At 35.3% G+C, this 9,172-nt stretch overlaps 1 protein-coding gene and 1 long non-coding RNA gene across 4 annotated transcripts; both read left to right on the top strand.

Moving 5' to 3' along the window:
- The first annotated feature begins 575 nt into the window (after positions 1–575).
- Positions 576–2,715, top strand: LOC144431990 (uncharacterized). Its single transcript, XR_013480340.1, has 2 exons — positions 576–1,278; positions 1,564–2,715. It is a non-coding gene; the product is annotated as an uncharacterized LOC144431990 (long non-coding RNA).
- Positions 2,716–3,279: 564 nt separating this feature from the next.
- On the top strand, positions 3,280–6,536 carry LOC144431984 (uncharacterized). Of its 3 annotated transcripts, none has more exons than XR_013480336.1 (3): positions 3,280–3,842; positions 4,996–5,168; positions 5,560–6,536. XR_013480336.1 is itself a non-coding variant. In XM_078119937.1 (3 exons), the coding sequence occupies exons 2-3, from the start codon at positions 5,119–5,121 to the stop codon at positions 5,802–5,804; spliced, it is 345 nt and encodes a 114-aa protein (XP_077976063.1). In that variant the 5' UTR covers positions 3,280–3,842; positions 4,996–5,118; the 3' UTR covers positions 5,805–6,536. The 3 variants fall into 3 exon arrangements, 2 of the variants coding, with proteins under 2 accessions (XP_077976063.1, XP_077976064.1); XM_078119937.1 differs by having other exon boundaries at positions 4,996–5,218; XM_078119938.1 differs by lacking the exon at positions 3,280–3,842 and having other exon boundaries at positions 4,500–5,218.
- The last annotated feature ends 2,636 nt before the right edge of the window (positions 6,537–9,172 follow it).

Raw genomic sequence — 9,172 nt, 5'->3', positions numbered from 1 at the left:
GTGGATTTTATAATTTATGTAGGTTTATTCTGATTCCGAAATCATCCTTTTTGTTATATTTCGGTTTATATAGACCAGGGGTCACCAAACTACGGCCCGCGGCGTCCTTTCATCTGACCCGCAATAACACAAAAATATGGCGAATTTTTTTCTAAGGGATGTTTCCCGAGCATCGACTTTCTTGTTCATTTCGTAGCATTGGCCAATCAGCAAGATACAAAAAGTGACGTAACAATAGACCCTCCCGCACAGACACGTTTGTCACTCGGACAGATTTTCAGTCATGGTTTCAAACAATACCTCGTTTTTGCGATTTTGAATGCTATTCGTTAGTTTTTGGTCGTGATTCCGAAATTTGAGTGTGAATCAAATAAGTCAATCATCATTTTGCCTTCTTAGGATTTGCAGTAATCAAAAATTGTCTAGAAATAGCTGTGATAAGATAGGCTAAAATCCACTACTAGGCCGCGAGCCGAGGCCATTTATCTTTCAGTTTCGTAGCGCACATCAGGTAACTACCTGAAAATGATTTTAAAATGTTCCTTAGAAATTTAGTAACAAATATTGCCTTGTTCCCACTTCCAAAAGTTGCACGTTTTACAGAAAAGACGCTTTTACTACAATAAATATGTGTTACCATCTGTCCTATTTTCTCTGCTTTTCCGGTATCATGGGCCAATGAACGCAGACTTCTGCACGACGTAACAGTCAAGTTAGTCAGCTGTAGGTGGATCCCCAGTGGTCGGATGAATATCAGATGTACTCAACTGCTCGCTTTTGCGTTGAGTAGCCTTTCCATAGTTTTTTTCAGTTACCGGTAATATTAGTCCAGTTATTCTAAGGAGGTGTTGAAAAGTATAGGTAAGATATTAAACACTTGTATATCCTTGCCATAAATAGCAATTTTAGTTGAGCACTAGCTCATAAGACGTTGTTAAATAGGTACCGTACGGTGCGGTAACTCCAAGGAAGGCTAGACCTAGAATAATATGTCACAAACAACGATATTTTCTGGCTTGCATGAAATGTTTATGATTAATTTAATGACTCTTCTTGACTATTCAGCAGACTTATACTACTATATAGGCCACAGCATATTTGGAAATAGAAATGAATGGCTGTTTCTGTAATGCACGGTTGTGTGAAAGAGAAGAAATTAATCAATTTTACTAATGTCGGTTGGTCTAAATCTAAATTCATAGAGTCGACAAGAACCTGGGAAGCAATGATAAGTTATGCCGGAGTGGAAAGAAAGGTAGCATTGGAAATGATTGAGAGGTGAGAAATGAAGTTGTAGACAAACAGTTGATGTTTCAAAATATAGTCTATAGTCCATACTCATACTGTCATAGGACATTTCAGACTGTGGTATATCAAAATTTAGTGTAGATATAGTCTAGTAATGGTATGCAAACACTGCTGGACTGTAGAACATGCAATGAGCATATATACGCTCATTTAGTACATCAGATAAAATGCATTATGTATTCAAGGTATTAGTTAGTATTTAGGGGTATTTTTAAAATCATGCTGCTCCAAATATTATTTTCTTCCTTATTTTAGATACTGTACTACAAAAGAAAACGGCAATGTTCCACCAATCCGACCTAACGCAGGCTTTGATCCCTGCTGCTATCAGTGCTATAAAATGGATTAAACAAGAAGTCTTGAAGCTTAAAGGTATATGAGAATCATAATAGTTGCAAACAGCTTGGATGGGCTATTCATATTGAAATACTCTAGCACTTTTCTGCAATTGGAACTGCCCATCAAATTCATGTTGGAGACTTCATTGAGATTTTCAATTCATTTTTTTCCCTCGACTATGAAGATCTTTTGAGTTTAACGGGGTATTAATAAATAAAGCTGAGGAATTTGAAGAGGATATGAAGAATGTAAATGATACCAGGGCACGTCTATTTAACACTGTCAAACATAAGGATTATACTCTCCACCCAACAATGATTCACTGAAGAAGCATGTGGCCCTCAAATCAGTTCTTGAGTTGGCAAACTGCAAAGACAGAAAGAAAAATAGTCAAAATAATTTATGAAAGTGTGCCAAAATCAACTTAAATTGCACAGATTTTTGTTTTTGTATTGACTGCAGAAATCACAGTACACCTATAGAGGAAAAGTCGATTTTTTAGATAGTGGATTTCGAAAACAATTCAGAAGAAAGTGAATTATATATTACAGTTGATTTAATAAGTATCATACATTTGTTTTTTTTTCGGACATTTGTTAGTGTCGTAGTCCTGTTTCTAGAAATATTATTGCCTTTGTTCAAATACATAACCACATAAACTAAAAAAAGATTAATTGTAAATTGTAATATTTCTGTTCACTATGTTATGTACATATTGTACATTCATTTAATTTTCTTGACTTTTGCGGTAAATTTCTAAGTGAGAAATAACTGATTTATTTGTGTTTTCGTGCTCACGATGTTAATTTGTGACTTCATTGCTTAAAAATAAATACGTTTGATACTTGATAGCTTCTATAAAATGGATGTAGATTTTTATGCTGTTCTTGTTGTAAACTGCTTGTGGTTATTACATAAAATTTATTCTCAAATGTGAATCAGCGTTGTTGGTGTCGCTGCTTTCGAGGTCACTCCCGACTCCTGTCACACAATTAAAGTATTTTTTGTTGTTGGTTACATGTATGCCATATTTTTCGTAATCTACCTAATAAATTATGATTGACTGAGGAAGTCCGATTTTGGTCAGGCAAAACATTACAGGAATACATTTGTGTTAGTGTGCTGTAGGGCTCTCGAATTGTATAGTTCTTATGTATGCGTTGTAAACTTATGGGTATTGAATTTCCGGGAACCTCTTATATTCAATTTCGCACCAGGATTGTGGAACAAGCTGTAATGCGTTCATTATGTTCGTTTTCACACAAAACTGAAGAATTTATTTAGTTACCAGATGTGCGCTACGAAACTCATTTTCTGGGCGTTTTCATGGTTTCGTCTCACGGCCCATATCCGTGGTAAGGATCTACAAGTGTTTAATAATTTACTTATACATTTTTCAACAACGTCTTAGCATAACTTAACTAATAATAACTAAACAGGGCTATGGAAAGCCTGCCCAACTCAGCGCAAGGTCGAGCAGAAATAACTAATATTCATCCGCTCGCTAACAGCTGGTTTAATTCAATTGTTACGTCATGCAGAAGTCATTGTTCAGTGCCGAAAATGTGGAGAATATAGGACAGATCGTAGCACATATTTCTTGTAGTAAAAGCGTCTTTTCCGTAAATTCAGATTCAGATTCAGATTCAGATATTTATTTTTCGTCGTGCAAAAACATTGTACATTTAAACAAATGGTAAAAATTAAATAAATACATTGAAAGAAAGAGGTACAATATTTGGACTGCAATAGACGAGGGATCGCGAAAAGACTATCAAAAGTCATCATGTCAGCGACACCATTATAGAAGCAGATTAAGTCAAACAATACAGAAATAAATCAGCAAAAATAAATGAAACAATTTGGGAACTAAAATGTACGTGAGAACAGAAGATTCGATTAAATAGAAAAAAGCATTGACGAATTTAAACAACTCAACGCCATGCTCCACCGAGCACGCCAACAACAAAGAAATTGCTGACGTGCGTGACGCAGCATAATGTTGTTGACTACTTGGGGAATTCCCTGCAGCAGCAGCAGTGGAACTACTAATATAACCAATGAATTATGATTAAGAAAAAGACATATTCAATTTATTTTGGATTGCAAAGAGCACATATATATTGGAAAATATTAAACGACATATGTGAACTACAATGGATGAAAGCATATTAAAGAAGCAATGACTATTAGAGGTAACTAAAGTTTTTGAATTTTGTCTTTGTTATAAGAGTTCATAATACAGTTATTTTGTGAAGTGACTTTCATAAGGAGCACATGCTATTAAATAATAAAATAGCAGTAATGGAAATCAATAAGGTGAAAGGATACCTAGCTTATTATAGAATCTTGAGCAAATAAAGGTAAGAAACACAAGTGCTTTGTGAGAGAAAGTCATGCTCTGTGAGCAGCACATACTATTGGAGTATACCACAGTATTGAAGAGCAAATAAAATAATAATAATACAAGGATAGTGATAGCATATCATGAGAATAATGACAAGATGAAGGTAACACCCATAATTTGAAAAAAGTGAGTTTCAAACAGTCTGAGATACATTTCAACTCTGCCAGCCTACTGACAGATATAAGAATCTAAGTAAAGAAATTTTAGTGCTTTTTTGAATGAATTATAAGTCTTAGAGCGAAGTGTGTCTTGGAGCGTATTCCAGAGTTTCACACCGATGAATTTAATAGAGCTTTGTGAACGATTGGTAGAAAAGCGAGGCACATGGTATGAGCTATTGGCAGCGGAACGAGTTGAATGAGAGTGAACACTCATCTGTTTGACAAAATAGTATTTAAAAGCCATAGGCAGTTTATTGTTTAGGTGTTGGTGCATGAGTTTCAGTATCTCGATTTTATAAATGTCTGACATTTTGATTATTTGATTCTTATGGTAAAGAGGATCTAATCTTGACATTGGTCCAGCATGGGTCAAAGCACGGATAGCCCTGTTCTGTAATACTTCAATCCGGTGTAACAAAGTTTTATTAGCTGATCCCCAAGCTATAATACCATATTGCAAATGAGATTGAAACAGAGCGAAGTATATCATGCGTAACGTAGACAGAGAAGTATAACGCCTAAGCCGATAAAGCATTCCTACCGCCTTGGCTAATTTAACAGCAGTGTTGGTTATTTGAATGTCCCATTGCAGTTTGTTATCAATGTGGATGCCAAGATATTTGAATGAGCTAACGTTGTCAAGAATAGTTCCTTCAATCTCAATTTTCACAGATGTCTGTGATTTGGATTTACTTGGAGCAAACAACATAGTTTTTGATTTATTTACATTTAATGTTAATTTGTTTTGTTTCATCCAATTTGCTACTTTTCTTATTTCAGTGTTCACTCTGGACTGAAGCACATCCGGAGACTTGTCGCTATCTAGAAGATTGGAATCATCAGCAAATAATTTTGTAAATAATGAGGAGCTGTGTGCAAGATCGTTGATGAAAATAAGGAATAATGTCGGGGCCAAGCATGATCCTTGTGGGACTCCATGAGTCACATGTAAGGTGGGGGAACAGTATGAACCCATTTGAACAAATTGTGTTCTATTTGTCAGGTAATTTGCCAGGAGTTGGCTCGCTACTCCTCTAATTCCATAATGCCACAGCTTATAGACTAAGATTTGGTGATTAACAGTGTCAAAAGCTTTCTTAAGATCTAAGAAAGTTGCACTAATATATTCTTTTTTCTCTAATTTATCGTATATATGGGATATAGTGTCTAGAATTGCATGCGAAGTGGAATGTTTGGCTTGAAAACCAAACTGTGATTTATTAAGTACACTATGTTTTGTGAAAAAATCCATTAGCCTCCTATTAATTAAGCGTTCGAATACCTTGTTAATAGCAGATAGAATAGATATGGGTCTATAATTTGATACATGTTTTGTATTACCAGATTTAAAGATCGGAATGACTCTGGCGATTTTCAATGAAGATGGGAAAATGCCTAATCGAAGCGAGCTGTTAAAGAACTCTGTCAGACATGGTGATAATATATCTGCAACATATCTGAGAAAGCGACTGGGAATGCCGTCTGCCCCAATTGCCTTCCCGACCCGCAGGGTAGCTAATTCTATAGTTAGTTCGTTCATCGTTGCTGGACTCAAGAATATGGATTGGTTTACTCGTTTGCCAAGGTAAATTTTGAAGCCATCCATGTCATTACCGAACTTTTCAGAAAGAGCGGAACCAACAGTAGAAAAATACTTATTAAATTCTTGCGCGATCAAATGATTATCATTTATAGTAATGCCATTTTCCAGATGAATTACATCAATATTTTGCCTAGATTTATTTTTTGTGGATGCAATTTCATTAACAATTCGCCATGTTGATTTCGGGTTTCCTTTATAGAAAGCAATACGGTTTTGATAATAGATTTGTTTAGCATTATCAATAGTGTGTTTCAGTACGTTGCGATACTTTTTAAAATAAGAGCATTGGGAACTATTGCCATTTAGATAATGTGACTTGAACATCTTATTTCTTATGCGAATACTATTGAGTATTCCTTTCGTAATCCATGGCTTTAGCTTTATTCTTTTTTTACGGCGCGACAAGGGTCGAAATGGGGCGTGATTATTGATTAGACCAACAAAAGATTGGGTGAATTCATCAAATATTGCGTTATAGTTTTGAGAATTCAAATATAATGAACGAAAGCGATTGTTTATCAAGTTTAGCGTATCTGAGCGAAACTCTTCAATGCAAAAAGCAGACATATCTCTCGTTATGATGAGATCATTTCTACTAAGTGGTTTGATGCCACTTATACAGCACATGATGGGATAATGATCTGTAATGTCTGATCTAATAACATAAGAATCTAATTTTTTATTTGTTATATTGGAATAAAAATGATCAATAAGTGTGGATGATGTTTGTGTGACTCTAGTTGGTTTGGTAATTAGTGAGATTGAATTGTGAGCAATTAGCATGTTAGAGTAGTTTGTAATTTGAGTGCTACTCGATGTTGCGAATAAATTTATATTAAAGTCGCCCATTATTATAAAGGGTTTACTTGTTAATTTTGTGAGACAGTTTTCAAATATGCTTGTAAAAGCAGGGATATCATTTTTAGGGTGTTTGTATATTATGCCAATACTCAAATTTTTATCCATATTAGCCAAGCTAATTTCTAACCAGAGATCTTCACAATTAGGATAATTTAAATGATATTCTGGGGACTCTGTAGATTTAACATCATCTCTGATGAAAACACCAACACCGCCAGATTTCGAGGCAGAAGTGACATGAAAAAATTTATACCCGTCGAGGCTTATAATTGCAGAATTTTTATGCAATTTCGTTTCGCTAATGGCTATAACATGGGGAGAAATAGAGAATTTGGACAATAGTATAGTAAGTTGGTCAATATTTTTTTGAATAGAGCGAATATTTACATGGATAATCGTTAAATCGGAATCAGATGAAATGTTACTCAAATCTGAAACTTCAATATTGCTACACAGGCAACTATTAAATTGTTCACAGTGTTTCAAACTGTTTTCACAAGTAGGATTGTTTACTAATACATTATTACAATAACTCGACATTTACCTATTGAGAGTAAAATAGTAGTAATGGAAAAGGAAAAATTTACCATTAAGTATGAATTGATAACCTACTTTATCAAGAGTAGATCATCTTCAGTGATGATTGGAATCGTAGCTGTATCAGAGTTCTTTTTTATCAGAACTTTCCCATTGTTAGTCCAGAGAAACTTGTAGCCACAAGATTGTTTACGCTCTTTGGCCTTGAAAAACAAGTCTTTGTTGGAGTCAGACAGATTCTCAACAATGAAAAGTTTTGTTGCTCTGGGAAATTTTGGGAAGATGGTAGAAATATCCAGGGATTTTAGCTTGCGACGATTCGTTAGGATCTTATTTCTTGTTTTCCTGTTAATGAACTTAGCAATAATAGGTGATGGTTTCCTTGTGTTATATTTTGAAAGTCTGTGGCAATTTGATATGTCAATAGATTGTAGGGGGACATCCAATTTGCTACAAATTTTAGATATTAAATTTTCACAGTTTTCGCCAACTGTGTAAGGGATGTTATGGAACTCTAGATTGTCTAGTCTGGAACGACGTTCTTGATCTTGTTGTCGTTCAGTTAATATATCGTTTTCTTCTTCGAGGTCTTGCACAAGATGTTCTAATTCTGCAACTCTTTTTCGAGTTTTGGTAGCCAACTTGTTGAGCTCATTTTGGTTAGAATTGAGTTCGTCGAATTTTTTTGAGACAAAATCTTGGCTCTTCTTGATTTCGTGGATTTCCTTTTTGATCTCACTGATGAATGTTACCTCGGATCTAATCTCATCAATTGACACTTTCAGTGATGTTAACGATTCTTCCACAGCGTTGTTATAGGTAAAAGACTGGGGAGTGTCAAGTGTAAATTTTTCAAGATGTTGCTCTATAATAGCTGGTATCTCAAGACGCAGAGTTTTGAGAATCGTACTTTCGAGTATAGAAACAAGGTTGCTGACATCATCAATCTCAATGGTGTTGGTCATTGTGGCGGTTGTGCATGTTTGTTTGTTGGTCGGACTTTTACGCCTGGGCGGCGCAGAAGGAACACTGCTGTTGTTTGGGGTGTCCATCCTCCTTTTCTTCCGTCACAATGCACAAATGAAGATATCAGTGAACATTGACAGGTGGATTACATCCAGTACAGTTTAGTTATGAATATTAAATTATGTTATGAAGTTCTATATTTATTCAACTACCATCTTAATCAAATAGCGAATCGTGCAACTTTTGGAAGTGGGAACAAGGCAATATTTGTTACTAAATTTTTAAGGAACATTTTAAAATCATTTTCAGGTAGTTACCTGATGTGCGCTACGTAACTCACTTTCTAGGCGTTTTTCAGGGCCTCGGCTCGCGGCCTATACCGGTACACAACGTTTCCCACGAAGGATACACTCGTGGCGCGTACTTTCGTCGAAACTGTTGCTGTGTACTTTTCTCGTGCTAAAATAAATGCCGAACGTGCTTTTTGCGCTAATAGTACAAGTCACGTTAACTTTTGTACTGCTCACATGCGGATATTCATGACAGCAATTGTTTTACTAACAGCTAACCTCGGGATAGTTGTTTAGAAATCTCGTATATTTGTTTTGCTGTGTTGTTCTTTATCTATATTCTGCGATATAGAAGTTAATATTCAAGACTTCAAAAATGTAGAATTTATATTGTCGAATGAATCAAATGGATTTCCCAACTTTTTCGTAATTTATTGTATTGCATTGACAAAAATATTTGTCCGGCTCGTTTCAACACAAGTTGAGTCATACCTGGCCCGCGGTCAATAAAGTTTGGTGACCACTGATATATACGATCGGTATATTAGAATTAGCATGTATATATGTGCTTTCAAACACCAGCGGATGTGCAGTTGGTAATTACTGCAGAATTCACAGTGATTGGTCTGTCCCTAAGCATGAAATAAAACTTTGGATCAAATATTCTCAACTAACCTGTTTTGATGTCTCTATGGAACTA

The sequence above is a fragment of the Styela clava genome, chromosome 14 (assembly GCF_964204865.1).
Source record: "Styela clava chromosome 14, kaStyClav1.hap1.2, whole genome shotgun sequence".
NCBI lineage: Eukaryota > Metazoa > Chordata > Ascidiacea > Stolidobranchia > Styelidae > Styela > Styela clava.
Note: the sequence above shows the minus strand (reverse complement) of the source record. Positions and strands in the feature narration are given on the sequence as shown.

Excerpts from the sequence above, each read along its gene's own strand:
- LOC144431984 (XM_078119937.1), top strand. The coding sequence starts at position 5,119 with ATGTCGGGGCCAAGCATGATCCTTGTGGGACTCCATGAGTCACATGTA. Across the intron at positions 5,219-5,559 it reads AATTGTGTTCTATTTGTCAG|ATTTAAAGATCGGAATGACT; the intron begins GTAATTTGCCAG and ends TTGTATTACCAG.